Source organism: Aulonocara stuartgranti (genome assembly GCF_965226115.1).
Source record: "Aulonocara stuartgranti genome assembly, chromosome: 10".
NCBI lineage: Eukaryota > Metazoa > Chordata > Actinopteri > Cichliformes > Cichlidae > Aulonocara > Aulonocara stuartgranti.
In genome coordinates this window covers 19,370,704-19,390,597 of record NC_138946.1, presented here as the reverse complement: position 1 = coordinate 19,390,597, position 19,894 = coordinate 19,370,704, and the positions used below count along the sequence as shown (strand labels likewise).

Here is a 19,894-nt window from a genome sequence, read left to right as displayed (position 1 = left end):
TCCTAAACCCAATTGATTAGAGTGTGAGTGAACGTGTTAATGTTAGAAGGCGTTTAGGTATAAATACCGAGTGTATGAACAACTGTATAATTGGTAAATGTGCTCTGATTGCTCAGGCGCCCAGCCCATTGTACCAGCCCATTAGGTATTGTGCAACAACAAAAGACGGAACTTTAGTTTTTATTTCTTAATAACATGAGAAATAAAATAAATAAACTGAAGCTTTCAGCCATGCAGTGTCAAACAGTCGCTGCAATCACTCAGTACATCAGGCATAAATCCTTGTACAAAACAATAGGAGTTGTAAACCCCAAACCACAATGGTTCACATGAGCCTTTTCAGGCCACTAACGAAATGGTTTGTTCATACAGTTTCTTTGTTCTTCTTCTCCTGCTTGAGTGCCTCTTATTCCTTTTTGGCTTGCTTTTCTCTGCGTCTCTGCCTGGCCTCCGACACTATTTTCAGCATTGAGAGCAGAATAGGCACGCACATGGGCAAGAAGAGTGGTATGTAGATAGCAAACTTCTGATCGTCTGGAAAGTAGAGCAGGTGAAGGAGCGAAGGGTCGAAGAATGCTTTCTCCGAAGCCAAGATGGCCTCTTTGCTGTACTGCAGAGCAAAGCCGAGGTTTCCGACCTCCAGCTCAGCCATGGCCAGCTGCAGGGACGTGACAGCACTGGACACCTGCATATTAGCAAATTAGATCACAGGTTATGTATTATTATTGTTATTATTATGAAATTAGAGGAGACTACCTAATTGTTAGCCGTAAGATACCACTCTGATACCGAGACTGAAATGGCCTTTTGTTTTATTTGGGTTCATTCGGTTTGTCTTTGTGTTCATATATGCAGTCTTCGTGTGATATGAAAGTGTTATTTTTTGGTTTTCCATAGGGCGATTTTTTTGTGTATCTTTTCTTTAAAAAAAAAAAGAGGCATTGACAAAATTTAGAGTCAGAATTTCTAGGTGTGCACCCAAGTGGCAAAAAGCTTCTAATTTTGTGGCTTCAGGTCCTCATCTTTGGTTTTTGCATATGATGTGGTTCATCAGGTGGTCGCCTCCAGTTCACTTTGGAGCAGTTCACAGCTGCATGTGATGCAGCAAGAATGAGAACTAGCACTTCTATGTCTGAGACCACAGATCTATGCCAGGTGGAGTGCCCAGTCAGGGTTAAGCTCAAGTTGCTGCCCCAAATGGGGGATTTTTCAGTATATCGGGCTCTTGTTGAGTGAGATGCAGACAGAGGCAGACAGAGGGACAGGTCTGCAACTTTGTCCACTAGCTTCTCGGTACTAACTCAAAAGAATGAGAGCATGGATATAAGCAATATAAATGAGCTTTCTCCGAATGTTGGCTGACCTCTCCCTAGAGACAGGCAAGGGTTTCAGTCATCTAGGAGGGGCTCAGAGTAGAGGAGCTGCTCCTCCACATTGCAAAGAGCCAGCCAAGGTGGCTCAGCCATCTGACTAGGATCCCTCCTGGGCATGTCCTGTTCCTGGCCTGTCCTTCTGGGAGGATGCACCAGGGCAAACCCAAGACATGCTGTAGAGATTACATTTCTTGGATGGCCGAGAGACCGAGGGTATGCCTCTGTGTTCCCCGGGCTGCTGCAATGGCGATCTGGACACGGATAAGTGGCAGAAGATGCATGAATGGGTTTTATTATTCTATTAGTTTAGGGAGAGAGGTTCTGGGTCCCACAGCCTCCTGTGTGGCTGGCCTGGACTCCTTCCATGTTTATCTTACCGTCTTCCAGGCCTCCAGACCTTCATTCTGTTTAAATAAAATAAGTATTGCTGACAAATTCAAACTCTGGTGTGGCATCCTCTTTATATGTTGCAGTCACTGAGATTAATTGAGCTTTTTGGGTTTTTTTTTTACTTTTTGAGCTGGCTGTGACAACAGAAATAGTTTCTGATTTTGTTTTTTATGTTTCTAATTTCAGCTTATGTAGTGAGATTGCTGATGTTGTTCCTGACTTCCCCCAGCTAGGATCTGATTGTACTACATTAAACAGATGCTCTTCTGGCCAATCTTTGTTACCTGCCAGTGCAAATGAACCAGAAGCCCCTCAGAGTAGAAGCTTACTAACTAACTTTAGTTTGCGTCCTCACTACTATGTCGCTAGTACAATAATACAATTATTAAAAGAAGGATGAATTTTGGATTTTTGTCTTCAGGTGATGAGCAGGAAGTAGCTTGTTTATTGTTGATTAACTGACAATAACAAAGTATTTAACAACAAAATAAAGTCACATATGACAGTTTTAAATTTAAACTGAGAAACCAAAACAATGACATAAATCTCCAGAATCAAAGTTAAGATGTGTTAAGAAATCTACGCACATGCACAATTTTGCTACATGGAGCAAACGCATAACTACTAAAACACCTTCACCTTACCTGCTGTGCAATGTTGTCATTGATAACAATGTTGCCTATCTGGTCCAGCAACTGCGCCAGAGAGGTGATGGTGGTGGTTGCTGTTGCAATGTTTTCCACACTACGACTCCACATGAGGCGATCCAGCTCCCAGTCAGCTAGTCCTGTGCTACCACACGGTGCCACGAGGAAGCCAGGTGGGGGGCTTAATGACTGCACGCCCAGCAACAACCTGACAGGACACGGCACATGAAGGTTACTTTGTGTCGAGAGGAAAGAAAACGACTGCCGCACTGCGGGTTAACACTTACCGAAGCTGGGCGAGGAAGACTCCCATCACTTTAGCCATGTTAATGTTGACGTGAACAGGGAACTCCGTCTCCGACCCATAGAAACCATTCACGTTATAAACCTGCAAAAACATGGATAAATATAGGTTACAATACCAACATAACAAAATAAACATGCAGCTCTCCCTCAGCGTTGCTCTTCGTTCTTCTTACCATGATTCCACCCCACCGTGGAGAGTGAAACGCATTGGAAGGGACTTCCTGTTTCCTGTGATCGTGGATGTAAAGGGGTGAATGACGAATATCCGGGACATACAGCAGAAAATTTAACACAGGGTTAGAAGATGCCGCATTAGAGCCTGGAAGTCAAACGCAAAAAAAAAAAAAGAATTAAAACATATTTTATTTAAATACAGCAGAAAAAGCTAAACCATGATCATTTAAAAAAGCAGACTTTTACCAAGTCTAGCCTCCACCGGGTTGATGACATGTGCAAGGCTGTCAGCATTGAGCGTGTAAGCCTCGAAGCTGCTGTCAAAGCGTGGGGTCACTCCGAGCATGGTGTAGTACAAGGTCTATAAAAAAGGAAAGGTAAACCTTAACTTCCAATAATTGAGCATCTTTTCTTTGTCATAATAGGGACTGTGCATTAACAGCACCTGAGAGTCCATGCTAAAGTTAGCCAGAGGGGACAGTTTTGTAAGCAAAGGCTGGATGTATGTCTGCACGGCACCCTCAATGTCCCAGTGCAGCTGGTGTGACTTTGGATCAGGGTTTAGCAGACTGAATGTGATCTCATAACCTGACAGGAAGATAAGAACAATCAAAGAAAAGACACAAACGTGTTCTCAGAGTTAAACCTGGAGCCAAATTACCAACCTGGGCTAGATTTGAAGGCTCTCATGCTGTCAGCAATGCTCTCTTTGTTGCCAGGTCTAAAACGGACTCTGTCGCTGAGTGCAACAGTGATGTCAGTGTGGCTAAAAGACATCACTTGGAGCACCTGCTTGATCTGGGGCTCCAACTGAGCCAGCAATTGCTCTAGTGTCTTGCCCACTCTCATCTGGGCGCTGATACGCACCAGGGCTGTCCTTCGCTGACCGATATACACATTCACATCCTGAAAGGCATGAAGGTGCAATGCATACTTTATTATCTTTGTCTTACCTGGAATATAACAAATAATTAATTGTGTTTCAAGCTCTGCAGAAGGTACTCTATTTACAATCTGTGACAGTAAATTATATTTTCTTCATTATCCTTTTTTCTAATAGTAATTAGCATGGAGTGATCACACTCATGAAATACAATAAAAAAGCTTCAGTTTTACCTCAGGCAGCAAAGAAGAGGACTCCGGGATCACATACACAACTAAAGAACCGCACGGACTCTCACTGAGCATGTGCAGAGACAGATCTGCTTCTAAAGCAGAAAAATTATCGTGATTATCAGCTGTGCTTTCTTTGAGAAAAAATGTCAAATGTCAACATCTGAAGTACCACAAGTTGGATTTGACAGGCTGCTGCTCACCTGCAGCAGTCGGCTTTTTCAGGGCATCTTCCTCCATGATTGTAGCTGTGCGGTACTTTGTTTCATACCTGTACCTCAATGTTGTGTCCTCTGGAAAGAAAGTTTGAGAGTCAAACGACCTTGCAGGCTTCATATTCTGTGACCGCAGAATCATAAACTGCATGAGCAAATCACCATCCACTGTATGTTCCTCATCCTGCGTCTGCGTCAACGGGACCTTTTTCTGCTGTTCTGGCGTGACGGTGCCGCGTGCAAACACAACCTCGACATCAGCGCTCAAGTGCAGCTGCAAAATAAGAAATAACGTAGAGATAAGAATGTATTACACAAGGAAGATCAATCAACTACAAGGCATGAGAGATAAATGGAAACACTAAAAAACCTGCAGTTTAGCCAGATCTTTGATCTGACTGACAGGTAACCAGGCACGGTATGTCTCAGTTGTTCGCCACCACAAAGGGACTCCCACAATGATGACAACGGCTGCTATGGATAGAGCAGCAAGCTGACCTCGTCGACGCTCTGGGAGACAAACACACAGTATTGTTGTTTGAAAGATTTTCACTGATGATAAATCTGCTAATTATCTATCAATTAAAAATGGAGTACAGTAGAAATTAAAGTATACATTTGAAATACACCCATTTTAAATTAAATAACAGCTTAGTTAAAATAAACACTGTTTCACATTAAAATGACTAACTGTAACAATCGATCTATTACCAAAATAACTGCAGTAAAACTTCATTTAAACAGATAACTGACCAATTATTTCAGCTCTAAATGCCGACATTCAAACCTAACTTGGGATTCAGGCTAAAACAAAATCAGATCATTTATATAAGCACCAGCAAACATAATCAGAGTTTACCATGGTGTTTAAACTAAAAATACTCAATTGTTAAAAAATGAAATAGTTTTGGGGTTGTTTTTTTTTTTTTGCTTCTGGAAATCATTGAACAATATGTTAAATATAATATTTTAAAATAGGTTACACGCACTCACTGGCCACTTTTTTAGTCACAATTTGACATCAACAGCATAAAGGTAGGGATCCACCTTGTCTTGTATCAACAGTACAGGCATCTGGTGGTGTAACTGGTGTGGGGGATATGCTCTTGGCCCCTTAGCACCAACTGAGCCTCGTTTAAATACCATACTTGAGTTTTCTTGCTGACCATGTCCACCCCTTTGTGACTACAGTGTGGGATCGAACTCAGTAGTCTCACGGTGTACCTAATAAAATATCCGGTGACTGTATATTATGACAGAGGATTTTATCCCAATCCTTGACCCCTACGTACCCTCGATATGTCCAGACTGGTGACCACTGACTGAGTAAGACATTTGTGTCTATCATGCTGCATCAACTACAGTGTCTTACATGGTTGTAAACGAGGCTCAGTGTAAACATTAGGCATATTACTGCCCTTTGTGGAAGCTTTACTATCGTAAGTATTCCTTTAATTAAAAATATATATTTAAAAACACAAAACAAAAACAAATCATGTAGTAAACAGCAGGTGTTCTTGCAATGGTAGGGCATCACCCCTGCAACTGGGGCTAGCTAGCCATTAGCTTCAAAGGGTCATAACATGGAGAAAACGGCTCCTGTTAGTCCGCTATGGTTGCACTCTGTACAAAGGTTCATGTTTAATAAATCTAACGTAAACCAATGAAAATGAAACACTTAATAAGAATTAAATCATTTACACTCATTTCAGTTACGAATCTACTCACCCACTTCCGTGATAGCCATTTCTTCCAATGAACTGGGAGGGAGCACTCGTGGATGCCAAGCAGCCAGCAGCACCGATCACATGACCAATTTTTAAACGTATCTAAGCGGTTCTTCGCGTGAGGACGAAAACAGAACCGTGGTTCATACAGATAGCTTACATTAAATTAAATAGGATCAAATATTTGCATAGACATCTGTCTGCCCGTATAGTTCTAAAAAGGTGTTAGGGCTGTACGTTGTTGTGCAAAGGATTGCAGGAGTGAAAATGACCGTCGGCGCAACCTGTAAAAGAATTAAACGCACAAACACACTGTGATAAATGTGGGTATTCAGCACCATCTGTGGTAGCTTTAATTACGACAGGCTCAATTCATCTTTGTGAATGCATAAATTCCTTGAGCAACCAACAAAAGTGAGTATGCTTAGTGTTATTTACACAATTAACACATATGATCCTTAGTCTGCTGCCCCAGCAGCATGCCCGCAACATGTGGAAAAACAAGTCCACCACAGCCCTGTACTCTATCTCATCACTCTCGCTATTGCATCCAACCACCACAGACTCATTATAAAACTGATGAAGATACCAGGTCTCTGTGCAGTGGCTGAAGTCCGTGGTGTAGAGGGTGAATAGAAAAAGGGAGAGGACAGTTCCTTGTGGTGCCCTGGTGTTGATGACCACTTGTCAGACACCGAAGATGCACATATTGTGGTCGTTCTGTCAGGTAAGGACACTAGAGGGACATCCACCTGCATCACTGCCATCTTCCTCAAGCTGTCCAGTAAAACCCAAATCTGATCTGATAACCCTGGGATGATATATGGAAGTTAGCCAGGGTGCTCAAGGACACCCAGAATAGGCAATAAGGGAGGAAACAGCTGCTCTTCCAATTTCAAATTCCAATTTCCAATTTCATTGTACTACTGTACTATGTATGACTGTGCAATGACAATAAAGAGTTATCTTATCTATCTTATCTCTCTCAGTTATGTATTTACCCTGCTCTGATTTGTCCAGCTGGTCCTGGTGTTAAACAGGTGACCTCATTACTTTTAGGTCAGCTTTGTTAAATTTGGGTGATTTGTGTGGTGACCCTTGGACTCTACTGGACACCACAGATACCCTTTCATAAAGTGCATATTTCATCTAAATAATTTTAAGAAACTGGTAGCATCAGTAATGCTAGTGAAAATGGTGATACACAGCTTGGACCCAACATAAGGTACACTTTAGACCTCATGTTAGCACACGACTGAATGCTCTGTCCTGCCTCTCCATGACGGCCTTATTGACATCAGGAGATGGATGGTGATAAATCACTTGAATTTTAATGAGAACAAGATAGAAGTCACGTTGTTTAGATTCAGCGGCACCAGCAGCAGCCCCTGTATTGACCTTTCCTCATTGGCCCCAAATGAGAAATCCATTATCACTAATTTAGGAGTGAAAATGGATCCTTCTCTAAAGCTCAAAGCTTATGTGAACACTGTAGCAAAAGCCTGCTTTTTCCAGTTGAGATGACTGCCAAAGGTCAAGCCACTCTAGTCCAACCTTGAAACATTAATACTTCTGTTTTAAAACCTCTTGTGTCAATTACTGCAATGCACTTTTCATTGGAATTGGCCAGGCCAGTTGGTCACCTACAGCGCCGCTCGATTTTTTTCTGGTGCAGGATGCAAGAGCACATCACTCCAATTTTAGCTTCCAGTTAGTTTACGAATCCATTTTAAAAATCCTTTTATTTGTCTTTAAGTCTCTTAATGATTCTACATAATTTTATCTGTCTGAGCTATTGCACTCTTATGTCCCACCTCGTTCTCAGGTCAGCAGACCAGAGACTTTTGCTGGTTCCAAAGACACAACATAAACTCAGAGGTGACGGGGCTTTCGAAGTTGCAGCTGCAAAATTGTGGAGCGATTTTCTATATTTTTTACCTTTTGGCCCAAGTTTGTCTTTTACATTTGGTGAAGGAGACCCCGTAGTTGTTTTTAAAAAGGCTTTATAAATTCACACAGACTCACTGTCCACTGAAAGAAATTTTAGCTGGTGTGGTCTTCTGCTGCGGTAGCACATCTCCTTTAAGCCACATGATGTGTAGTGCATTCATAGATGCTCTTCTGCATATCTTAGTCAATGGTGCAATAGACCTCAATACTTGAAATGTGCAATTCACTTGTATTTTTATTTTTATTCCTATTTATTCTATTTATCCCCTTCGTATATTTTATTTATATTTGTCTCTGTATTTATATGTGTGTGTGTGTATATATATATATATATATATATAATATTCTGTAACTGTAACTTCTGTCGGTGCTGTGCTTTTGGAAACCGAATTTCCCAGAGGAACCCACCCGAGGGATTAATAAAGTTTTATCTTATCTTAGCTATTGAGTGGTTATTTGAGTTACTGCTGCCTCTCTATCAGCTCAAAGCAGTCTGGCCAGTCACCTCTGCCATCAAAGCATTATCATCCAGAGAAATACTGCTCACTGGATATTTTTTCCCTTTTTTTGGACCAGTTTCCGTAAACCCTGACCAAAGTAATATCCTACGTGTTACATTCTGATCTTTAGCTTTAACTTCAGCAGGTCATGCCTACACACCCTGAGCTGCTTCCATGCGACTGTCTATCCAATCTGCAAGATTGAGCGCAAAACACATGACTTTGACTCAGAAAGGGGGTGCATGTAGGCATATATACACCTCCAGGAAACTGAAAATAAAGTTTAAATATGCAGATTAGTGTTGGCCATTTAATTTCAAATCACAATAAGCTGATTGTGTAAAGGTAATGATATCAGCCAACTAAATATAATTAAATACTCAACATTGATTTCTAAAATGTAGAGGCAGTAAAGATTCTAAATAATAAAGTAGCAATATTTGACTAACATGCATAACTCTGTCATCGCCAGTATCAGGACAGGTGTAGAAAATTCCATCACACAAAAGCATCTGATGTTTTAAGGTTTTAGTTTATTTTTCTCCACTATTTGACACACCAAGTGCTTAAAGAACAATATTAACACCACAAACGGCACAGTACTCCAACACAGCAGCGACCGTTTCCCCGCTGCTGACCCCACGCCATTGGTCCATTGGATGTGAATGTCGATAGAAACTAGTCTGGTCGTTCGGTAGGGCAGGCAGGGGGGAAATCAGGTGGGAGGATGACACACTAGCATCACATAATATTGACACCTTCACACAACTGAATACATTGATTACTGCATGTAATGTTAAGCTAATGAACAGACACACAAGATGGTTGTTTGTTTTAAAATTCAATAATGGTGATAAGGAGCACAAGAACAAAAAAAAAAAAAAAAGAAAAAAAAAAGGAAGAATCCTGGTGTGTAGTGGCTTATTACAGTATAATGTGCCTGCTAACATCTACTAGATATACATCTGTCTGAAAGCACAACAGAGCACTCCACACTTTTGTTCAAAAGATCAACTCGGCTCAACATTTTCACCTCGTCTGCCATCTTGCTCCTTAACGCATGTTATGATGCCACTAATAAGCAGTTGGTCCCACTTGGTGTCAGTGCGGATGTTAGTAGAGCGTTTCAACAATGAACAAATGCCGTTCTGACAGAAGCGAAACACTGACACAAACATGCTGATCTGGCCTGCTTGGGAGTGATTTGATATTTTGTGTGAAGTGGGCAGAGACAGCTGCGTGAAAGAAGGAATGTGGAATGAATACTGACTAAACATTTTTGATTATCCTCCAACCGTTTAACTTCAAATTGTCTCAAAACTAACCATTTGTTGAAACTGGGGGGAATTTAAAAAAAAAAAAAAAAAAGACAGATGACCCATGTCTGTTTCCTTTTGTACTGTGATGTCACATGATGGTTTCAAATACACATATCTAATAATGTAAATTTAAGAACTCTAAAGTAAAGCAGACAGCACAGGCCTGTGATTGATGGAGGAGTGAAGAGGGGAGACAGCAGAGCAGATAGAAGACTATAACTATGCCACAGCTCAACGTGGTAGTTTGCTGTTTAATAGGCGTGATTAGCCACGTAGAGGGACTGGGCTGCGGCGGTGCCACTTCCGGAAGACTCGTACTTGCCGAGTGCAGCCAGACCGTTAGCCTGGAGAAGAAAAAAAACAAAACAGACATAAGCAAAAGAGCAAAGAAAGTTTTGCTTTTTTAAATTAGCAGTACAAAGGACACATCTGATGTCCCTTCCTGTGGTCTGACCTCGGCGCGCTTGACGAACTCCTCGGTGGCGGCCTTCTCGTTGTTCAGCTGTCCTTTCCAGGCGTTAAGAGCTGAGGCCTGCAGGGCACGGCCGTAGGAGAAAGTCAGGGCCCAGGGCTTGGGGAGTGGGCAGTTGTTAATGGCATTAAGGTTCACGCTGGCCTCTTCCTCAGACTGGCCACCAGACAAGAATGTCACCCCTGTTTATACAAAAGAAACACGAGTTACCGATCTGCTCATACCTGATGTCGAGGAAGATTTTAAAGGTTTTCGAAAGCATCTTTTCCTGCATGTTTGCACTCTGCAGGTAGATATAAACGAGTGAAAGAATCTAGAGATTTAAGTATTACTATTAGGAAATCAAAGCAATCTGAAAAATGCCAAGACTGCCAATTTACTAGTCAACTCATCCAAATTCCAAGGGATGATCTAACTGATTTTATACATTCACAAAAGCATGTTTCAGCTAGCAGTTTATCCATGATAACATATAATGGTTTAACTTTTAAATATGCTGCTCTATTAAGTCACTTGGAGCCCTGCTGTTGCACACAGATACTGTCCCACTCCCTGAATTTTTCCTATTATATACACAAGTATCTTGCCTGGGACAGCAGGAGGCACTGTGCGGCGCAGAGCAGTAACAGTAGCCATGGCGATTTCTTCACTGCTGTACTTAGTTGGGCAGGAGTGTCCAGCTGTGACCATGTTGGGCTTCAGCAGTGTCCCCTCGAGGTACACGTGGTGGTCCGACAGAGCCTTGTACACTGCAGCAAGGACCTAACAGCAGGAGACAAACGATAGCACGCAAGTCCAAACTTGAACTCTCCAGAACAGATAAAGGTGGCAGAGTTCCACATTCTGCAACATGTTACCTTCTCGGTGACGTACTGGCAACGCTTCAGGTCATGATCTCCATCGGGAAGGATCTCAGGCTCCACAATTGGAACAATACCATTCTGAAAGAGATTACAGAGTGTAAATTTAACACCAGTATTTTAGAAATATACAATACTACCATTTGATGATCACTAGTGTCCTTTCCAAAAAAAGGAAAGGAATCCTCTATAGTACCACACTAACCTGTTGGCAGATGCTAGCATATCGTGCCAGCACGTTGGCGTTCTCAAAGATGGCCAGCTCAGACGGCGTGGTTTCGCTGATCTTCAGCACACAACGCCACTTGGCGAAATCTGCGCCGTCCTTCTTATACTGCGCGCATCGCTCGGACAGCCCATCCAGACCTGCACTCAAACAACGCACAGAACCAGCCATGAGAAACACACAGGGCTTCCGTGAAGTTCATTTCAGTTCTCAAACTTGTGCGTCTACTGTCTCCTACCCTGAGTGGTGGTCTCTCCATTTGTTCCAGCGAGGGGTACAACACCCTTGTCAACCTGTAAAGACAAACAGAAAATGTTCTGAATTTGACCTGAAATAACTTTAGCCCAGTTGGTCCTAACAACATGATCTGCTGTTATGTGTGGGTCTGAGTGTATGTAAACACACTGAAAGCGTGTTTTTTTTTGGTTTAAGAAAAAAAAAGGAACACCTTTCAGGTTTTACCTGCTAAACGATGAGGGTTTACACTGCCTGCTAAGCTGAGTCACTTGACTGCATTATATCAACAGCGAAGTGATGATGACATTCAAAACAAAAGGAGGTTGAGATTTTCAGCACTCAGGCTCTTGTGTTTTAAGGTAGACTCTGAGCACAACAAACTATGTAAACTAACACGTAATGGCACAAACCAGGCAATGCAGCAGAAGCATAATGAAACTGAGCTAAAACTAATTTTCAAGAATGCACCAGGGTAAACTGATTACCCAGCAACGGCAATCCCCTGCCTACCTTGATGCCAACGACAATGCCGCGGTCTTTGATGAGCTTGGCGAAGTTGACGCCATCGTCAGTGTTCTGGTAGAGGGTTTCATGGAAGAAGATCACACCTCCGATACAGCTGTCGATGCGCTGGTCGGCTGTGAAGAGCAACTGGCGGTAGCGGCGCCTGTTCTCCTCAGTGTTCTCGACCCCAATGGGGTTCAAACGCTTTGCCATGCTGCCTAAAGAGCAAAAAACAAGGACATGGATTTAATAAAATACACACAGACGACACAAATGCCATTTATTTAGCATCATTTACAGTATAAAATGGCCTACAGCAGAAGACTAAAACTGCTTGTTTGCAGTAATCTTATAGAAACAATAACATGCATCTTTATTTTATGATCTCTTTAAATAAACGCACAGCAATTCTAATTTCACATGCAACTCACTGCATGTTCAGTGTACTGTATGTTGGTATTCAACCATGTTTAATGTTGCGTTTCAATCAGCCACCTTTGCTGAAACACCGACACACCAACACATACCGGTGGACTCATCAGCTGCGAGGATGCCTTTGCCTGGAGCTACTATCCTGTGAGCAATGTCCTGCAGCTCCTTCTTCTGCTCAGGGGTCAGTGCGGGATACTGGTGAGTCATGGTGGCTGAAAGAGAGCGAAACACACATACTGCTTCACTATGTGCAAACCTGGATGACTGCCCAGGGCTGGCCTCATTTAATGTCTCCATTGTCTGCAGCTCAACTATACTGTTATACCAATGAGCTTTTCTAAGTTAAGTGCAGCCAGATTGCCCATTTTCACCAAACTCCTACACGATGGCACTTAATCACACCATACAAGAACATGACATGTGTGCAAGATGTGAGCAGTACATTTCCTGTTTCCTGAGAGTTGAAGGGGGGGGGGGGGGGAGAAAAAAGAAAAGGAAATAGAAAAAAAGTAATTCAGTAAAATCACTTATTGTGACTAGAAGCAAACACCCCATCTTGTTGACATTCATTTTCATGCATCATCTGGTGTCAGTCATTAAGAACAGAAAGCTTGGTGGCAGTGACCAAACTCCATAAACAGCCTTCAAACCAGATTATTTAATTCCCCTTTCCCTTCCTCACTCTTCCATAAATTAGCAGTTACGTAACCCCTCACCTCCCCCATGTGAACCACACCAGACGGATGGAGGGAGGGGGAAGGGGTTGTGTAATAACGCTCCTATAGACTCTGCTGCCAGTCCTCATTATAGCTGCAGGCAGGCCTGGATGCAACACGGCTCGTTTCCCCCTCCTCAGCAACACTCTTTGTTTTCCTCTGTCATTATACACCTCTCTGCCAGTTACACCTTTAGTTCTTCGCCTGGAGTGACACGTCACGCATCCATTTAAGCGCTGCTGTTCTCAGACTACAAATTATTTCTACTGGAGCCATGCGATATGAGTGCATCAAGGATTTGTAAATTTCCGTTCTCACTCCAGCTAATGCACTGTGTGCCTGAGAACAAGCTGTGACTTGTCTGTTTGGCTATATTGGTATCCGAGGCGCTCCCGCTGAACACAAGGCTGTAGCTTTGTGCACAACGCTGCCGGGTGTGGGCCACAATAGCAGGTCATCCATTGGAGAATTCGATAGACTATTCATTTATTCTACTAAATGTTCCTCCACAGCAAGCAGTGTCAACTAAAAGCTGGAATTGTCAGTATATTGTAAAGGCACACATTCATAGGAGGCTGTAATACAGCTTAATGATAAAGTCAGGGAGGCTGGTTTATTGTGAGAGCACACCGTCTGATATACTCCCTGTACCCTCTGTGTTAATCCTCAGCTTAAAGCTATGAGATAACCTTTACAGTACACACAGGCCTCTCAATGAAATCAGTGTGCAACTCTTATCACACACACTCACACGGCCAGGCCTGCAGGGCATATCGTGTCCCCGAGGAGAATAGCTTCAGCAGGGGTACAAGCTGCATACTTCACATCTCCAGTGAATAAAAGGAAGTATTTACACGTGATAAAAGCCAACCTAAGGGCAAAGGCATGTGTGCCCTCAGCTCTGCTCCACTGTCTGTACCAGCCAAAAACCATGCTCAGCAAATACCTGCCCTCCTTTGTGAAGCAGTACGACTCCACCGTGGTGGAGTTTCGCTAAGGAAACATTGCACAACAAGCTAACTCAATAGGAAATCTACAGTTTATGCAACAACTGGACAAAAAAAAAAAAAAAAAAACGGAAAATTACTAAAGATGACAACTTTACATTGACTGGAGGCTTACGCTGAAATCACGGCTCAGCCCCAGCAGCCTATGGAGGCCTGCTTACCCACAGAGAGCGTCGGTGGAGGGAGTGTACCAGTATACTACACAACTATGTAGTATAACTGGTCTGCGGGCTACTCCTGGTTATTCTGTTATTGGTCCATCAGCTCAGGACAGAGTAGAGGGAAGTTACAACATGAAAAGAGCTGAAGTGAAACAAAGTGTCAAACACATTGAGAAGTGACCACCACAGTCACTGCCTGTGCTTCTCCCAGTCCCTGTGAATGTCGCCACGTGTCAACCAATCGGCATTAAACCTACACATAGGTCATCCGCAACCAGGGACATGCATCCGGGATTTTGGACGAGTGCACAGGAGCACGTTTGCAATGGGTGAAACCCTGTCTTTTTACACCGTCCATAGGGAATTGCATACACAAATTAATACAACCCCCTTAAAAGAACAATATGAGGCAGGACTCTAGCACATTATCAGCTGGGGCAAGTTTGGTAGTAGTGCACTAGAGTTTATGCTTGGAGGGTTATTAGCTTTAAAAAAAAAAAAAAAAAAAAAAAGATATTGGCTAAATGTGCAAGTATAAAGTTTTAGAATCACTACTATGCATCAATGCAACAACCACAGAGAGAGAGTGTGTGGTGTCAAGGACATTTCTCTCTTTGGTAAAGTAACCTGGGAAAATATTTGTCACATAGGATTATCCTTCTGTCTCTCTTAATCTACGATGGCTCCCAAATCAAAAAATGGGAGATTGTCAGAAGGCTGTGGCTGAACTGCTTTAGACATAATCAGGTGATGACAACTCAGCTTATGTTACTCACAGCCAAAGGAGGTACTAATCTTATGTTTTCCATTTTTGGGTTTGCTTCTTGAACGTCTCCAGGAAACAGTCCCAGAGGAGGCCATTAGAACAAAGACAACTACCTCACTCTGTGCCACACAAGCACCACTGCAGGGCCTTGCACCACAGATGTGACACACTTAAAACAAACAAGCCCAAAAGGTTAAAAAGACAAAAAAAAAAAAAAAAAAAAAAGTCCATTATTCAGAGCATAGGATGTTAAGGAAATGGCCTGATCAAGAGAATTAAAAGGAAGGCTTTTCATTGGTGTTTGAGTTTAAATATTTCTGCTTTGCATATTCCTTTAGCTTCATGATCTATTCATGAAGTCAAGTGATTATTTGAAACCATTTTGTTTTGTTTTTTGAGTTAATATTAAAATACAGAAATTTTTTTGAGTTCGGTAGAAGCCTCAACTACCCAACTGTAGCAGATTTAAAGAAACTATAGCACATCCTATAAAAACTGCAGGACATTACAATTGGGTGAACCTGCGTCTTCATTTGTATTGACTACCCTGAGCTACAGTATTAGGCTAAGAACTCTTTAAGCCTGGAGAACCCATGGAGTCAGATCCGTCCCCATTGGTTTACTAGGGAAACCATGGGGTCAAATTTGACCCCATGGGTTCTCCAGGGTTAAAAAGATCTTCCTGTGTTTCCAAAAAAAAAATATAAAAAAAAAAATAGGAAGCTAAAACTAGAGCAGCGTAAGCGCTATCAGAATCAAGTAGAGACCTTCCAGTAGCGTTATCATCAACACTGGTGATAACCGTTATCTTCCAGACAGTCACATACACATAAAGTTACCAATAACTAACCAATAACATACACTGTTCAGTGATCATGTTGCCCCAGTGGCCAAGGACATTTATCTAATGCGGCTTTCAAATATTTTATAAATTATGTGCACAAGGTTCTAAGGCTGTTTGTGTGTGTTCGTGTTCCTGTTTAGCCATCTTTGTGAGGACCGAAAGCTGCATTCTACTATACTTGTAAGAACCAACAGTCACTTGTGAGGACACACACACTGGTCCTCACAAGTTTGAAGGCCTTTTTGAGGCTCAAAATGTGGTTTTAGTGTCAGGGTTACAATTAGGTTATGGTTAGGTTTAGGATAAGGGTTCGGTTGAGGCATTCATTTTTAACGGTTAGGGAAACCATTATGTCAATGAAGGTCCTCAATAAGATAGTTGAACGGGCGTGTGTGTAGTAAATTCGAGTGCATCCTATTGATTGTCATTCGTGAGATTTATTGATTTGGTAACTGCAATTAGAAATTCTGCTTGGAGGTCAGATTCTTCATCGATTCCTGATCAATTTCCTGTGTGGCTAAAGCAGCTCAAAAGAATAAAAAACAAAAAATAAACAAAAAAACCCAAAACAAAACCATACCATCACTAAAAACTGATAAGCCTGAAGTGATATGACTGAACAGTTTAAAGCTGGTTCACTGTTGTGAGTAGACTGCATATGCAGGCTTTCATGACACGTAGCCCAGCTCTCTATATTTTCTGATCTTTGATCCAGCCTGTTGAAGTGGTCTGCTTCAACAACACTTCTGCAATGCGACATGAAGATCAACTCCCTGCTGAGTCACAGAGAACCACTTGAAAAAACAAGAAGACCGGACTCTCACTCACACACACACACACACACACACACACACACACGCTCTTTAGTTGTTGTTAGATGGAAAATGACACATCTAGATTTGTACCAGGCTGATTTAACTGTGATGCTGTCTGATTTCGATTGAATTTCAGGTTAACAGAAGAAAAAACAAAAACAAACAGAGGGGCCATCCAATGCTTCTCACCTTAAAACAGGAGCAGCCCGGCATGCAGTGAGAAATCACAAATACAAGAAAAACATCAGAGTCCACATTTACAGCCATCACACTGCAGCTGGTCTTCTTTTAAGCATTGCTGCAAGCATTCAACTACAAGGTCTTGAGCTTGCATGCTAGATTTACTGCCTATGTTCATAAGCATGTAGGGGGAGGATGAGGATTTTTTTGCCGTTTTGTCTAGATCATCAGAACCCTCTGGAGGGTGCCACTTTTTTTTTTTTTTTTTTTTTAAATTCTATTTTCAAGTTGCATGAGCTTTGCGATGAAATGGCTCCTGCAGGACAGCACTAAAATAAAAAGCCTGCTTTCAGTGCTGTGTTACCAGACGGACCTCTGGCCTTGGCGTCGCATCTATCTTCAGGCCTTGATGCTGCAGCGGTAGCAGGAGCACTGTTACCCATGCAGCTCAATGGGAGCCTATTACAGACCTCGAGGCTGCGAGGGTGTTGCAGTTCAAAGAAAGGTGGACATTGATGAAAATGTGCAGGTTAGACTTCAGAAACATGTCCATAACAAACGTCAGTAAGGAAACCACTCATAATTAAGAACACCTGGTGTATGATTGTAAAAATACTTTCTGGACTGGAAACTATTAGTTTATCAATGGAGAATTATTTAGCAACAGCAGTTATTGATTAAGGGTTTCGATTTGTTCATTGATCCATTGCCTCATTTGTTTTTTTTAAAATTCATTTTACACGTGAAGTAGTAGCGTACAAATCAACAATGAAAACACTTATTTAAGAATTACACTCGTTAATAATGCAAGAGAATAGTAAAAAATATAATTACTAAGTGGAAACTGCCGTTTGTTTTGTTTTTTTTAATTATAAACACTTCTGCAATCCAACCCTCATCAATTACATCCCCACGTGATAAGGGCTAAAACATATTTGTTATATATTATCATGATTATTGTTGATATTAGTATTTATTTTACATATATGTGTATATATATATATATATATATATATATATATATATATATATATATATATATATATATATATATATATATATATATATATATATATATATATATATATATATATATATATATATATATGCCTTGCTTCCAAAATTCAGGCCGCTATATGACTTCATTAACACGTGTAGCTTTTTCACGTACTCTGCGGCTCCGCCTCTCGATGTCTACGTGCTTCGGGACAGCTACACCCTGACGGGAAACAACCTCGTCACAGCCCTCACCCATCACCGCTGCCACCCACGTTTGTACCCGACAAATCACGCATAATCAAGCACATGTAAAAACTGATAGCGTCGATCTGAAGCGAAGGAAGGCGCAACAGGCTCGTCTCCTCCACTTCCATCCTCGAAGGTCATCACTTCTGCGCCCTTCCTGTTGCGTACTTCGATGATGGGGCCGAAATGCGCAACTCTAAAACGACTGTTTTTGAGAAGGTGATAGACTTTTAGGAGTTGTCTGTCAAATTGAGATGACATAGCATCAGTGATACAGCTAATGACGCTGTTTGTTCATTTATGGCTAACAGGCTAGCTTTTGGAAGATACAGCTAGCTGTAGGTTCAGTCAACAGCATCACATCCGCATCACCATCAGAATGACAGCCATCATGGCTGACGCGCTCAGTAACACACAATAAACGTTTAAAATTTAAACAATTTTTGGATGAGGTGACTCTTACCTGCTGATAGAGATCAAGTGAGGTGTGCGCAGAGGATGCGGAACGGTCTCCTGTTTCACTGCTGCAGCGCGACGTGACCTTTTAGAAAGCCTGGGCGGAGCTTAAACCAGGCGTCACGGCACGAAGCGACGGGGCGCATGCGCCGCAGAGCTCCAGAGTGATTGTGCATCTTTTTTTCTTCTTTGTGGAGACAGTTTGTCCTCTGTTTTCTAAAAGTACCAAGGTATTTATAGATGATGGTAAAATTGACAAAGCGATTGTGAACAAAGGCGGAACTTCGCCTCCTACAGTGCAAACTGTTCAATAAGATAAAAATAATTTACTTTAATTAAATATACTCTGTATTTGGTAAGTCTTTTTTCGTCCTAGTGCTAAATAACCTCTGAAAATGATTAATACTCATGTTTTGCGGCCTAGTTATAGACAAAGCTGAGTGAACTTTTATGACTTTCACATATGTTAGATTTCAATTCATATTATTGTTTATGGTATGTTCTGATACTTCGGTAATGTAATTTGTTGAGAGGTTTCTGTAAGGCATTTGAATTGAGCATTAACAATAATATGACCTTAAAAGGAATTTGTTTTCATAAGTTTTTCTGAGATGCTGAGCTCCCCCTGGTCAAATGCAGATCTGCACTTGGTGATTTGCCCGCATACCTCTATTTTAGTTGTGGCCTAATATACATGCTCCATTTATAGTGCATTTTGTACATGTGTGTTGTTTCTTTCTTCTCACTTTGTGTAAAGATGACACTGTTGGTGCTAATGCCAACTTTCTATTTTGTGGTCATAGAGGGATGGACACTGTCAGAGTCAATGCTCAGCTAGGCTGGGCTGTTTAAATGATGCTCAGTTGGTACTAATTTTTCTTTTGCTAGCACATGGTGTGTCTTCTGCCCATCCGCTTCAAGGTTCAGTGTGTTGTGCGTTCAGAGATGCTCTTCTGCATACTTTGGTTGTAATGAGTGGTTATTTGAGTTGCCAATGCCATCCCGTCAGGTCTGATGTCAACACTGCATTTTTACCCCAGAGAAGTGCCGCTCATTGGATATTTTCTCATTTTTCTGTAAAACGTAGAGATGGCTGTGTGGAAAAGTCCCAGCAGATCAGCAGTTTCCAAATTACTCAGACCAGCACGTCTAGCACCACCAACCACACCACGTTCAAAGTCACTTTAATAACTTTCTTCCTCATTTTGATGCTTGGTTTGAACTTCAACAGGTTCCACCCTGACAGAACAAACCAGCAG

The 19,894-nt window shown here is 41.8% G+C and overlaps 2 protein-coding genes across 4 annotated transcripts; both read right to left on the bottom strand.

Moving 5' to 3' along the window:
* Positions 1 to 164: 164 nt before the first annotated feature.
* pigs (phosphatidylinositol glycan anchor biosynthesis, class S) lies at positions 165 to 6,049 on the bottom strand. The gene is made up of 12 exons (XM_082550143.1): positions 5,947 to 6,049; positions 4,589 to 4,728; positions 4,381 to 4,492; positions 4,207 to 4,296; positions 4,007 to 4,098; positions 3,556 to 3,796; positions 3,336 to 3,478; positions 3,137 to 3,251; positions 2,890 to 3,035; positions 2,698 to 2,798; positions 2,408 to 2,618; positions 165 to 685 (listed from the first exon to the last, which is right to left on the bottom strand). The coding sequence occupies exons 1-12, from the start codon at positions 5,963 to 5,965 to the stop codon at positions 407 to 409; spliced, it is 1,689 nt and encodes a 562-aa protein (XP_082406269.1). The 5' UTR covers positions 5,966 to 6,049; the 3' UTR covers positions 165 to 406.
* A 2,859-nt stretch (positions 6,050 to 8,908) lies between these two features.
* Positions 8,909 to 18,772, bottom strand: aldocb (aldolase C, fructose-bisphosphate, b). Of its 3 annotated transcripts, XM_082548944.1 has the most exons (10): positions 18,643 to 18,734; positions 17,308 to 17,411; positions 12,541 to 12,657; positions 12,020 to 12,231; positions 11,511 to 11,565; positions 11,252 to 11,412; positions 11,044 to 11,127; positions 10,774 to 10,948; positions 10,169 to 10,368; positions 8,909 to 10,058 (listed from the first exon to the last, which is right to left on the bottom strand). In XM_082548944.1, exons 2-10 carry the CDS (start codon positions 17,375 to 17,377, stop codon positions 9,966 to 9,968), a joined length of 1,167 nt encoding a protein of 388 aa, XP_082405070.1. In that variant the 5' UTR covers positions 17,378 to 17,411; positions 18,643 to 18,734; the 3' UTR covers positions 8,909 to 9,965. The 3 variants fall into 3 exon arrangements, with proteins under 3 accessions (XP_082405070.1, XP_082405068.1, XP_082405069.1); XM_082548942.1 differs by lacking the exon at positions 17,308 to 17,411 and having other exon boundaries at positions 18,643 to 18,772; XM_082548943.1 differs by lacking the exons at positions 17,308 to 17,411; positions 18,643 to 18,734 and adding an exon at positions 16,944 to 17,281.
* Between the last annotated feature and the right edge of the window lie 1,122 nt (positions 18,773 to 19,894).

What these genes read in the sequence shown, in the direction of transcription:
- pigs (XM_082550143.1), bottom strand. An exon ending in AAGATCTGGCTAAACTGCAG is followed by an intron (nt 4,493 to 4,588) that starts GTTTTTTAGTGT and finishes CTTATTTTGCAG; the next exon opens with CTGCACTTGAGCGCTGATGT. An exon ending in CCCGGTGGAGGCTAGACTTG is followed by an intron (nt 3,036 to 3,136) that starts GTAAAAGTCTGC and finishes TTTGACTTCCAG; the next exon opens with GCTCTAATGCGGCATCTTCT.
- aldocb (XM_082548944.1), bottom strand. Translation starts at nt 17,377, where the DNA reads ATGGGTAACAGTGCTCCTGCTACCGCTGCAGCATCAAGGCCTGAAGAT. An exon ending in GCATTGTCGTTGGCATCAAG is followed by an intron (nt 11,566 to 12,019) that starts GTAGGCAGGGGA and finishes TTGTCTTTACAG; the next exon opens with GTTGACAAGGGTGTTGTACC. An exon ending in AGTGCCTCCTGCTGTCCCAG is followed by an intron (nt 10,369 to 10,773) that starts GCAAGATACTTG and finishes TTGTATAAACAG; the next exon opens with GGGTGACATTCTTGTCTGGT.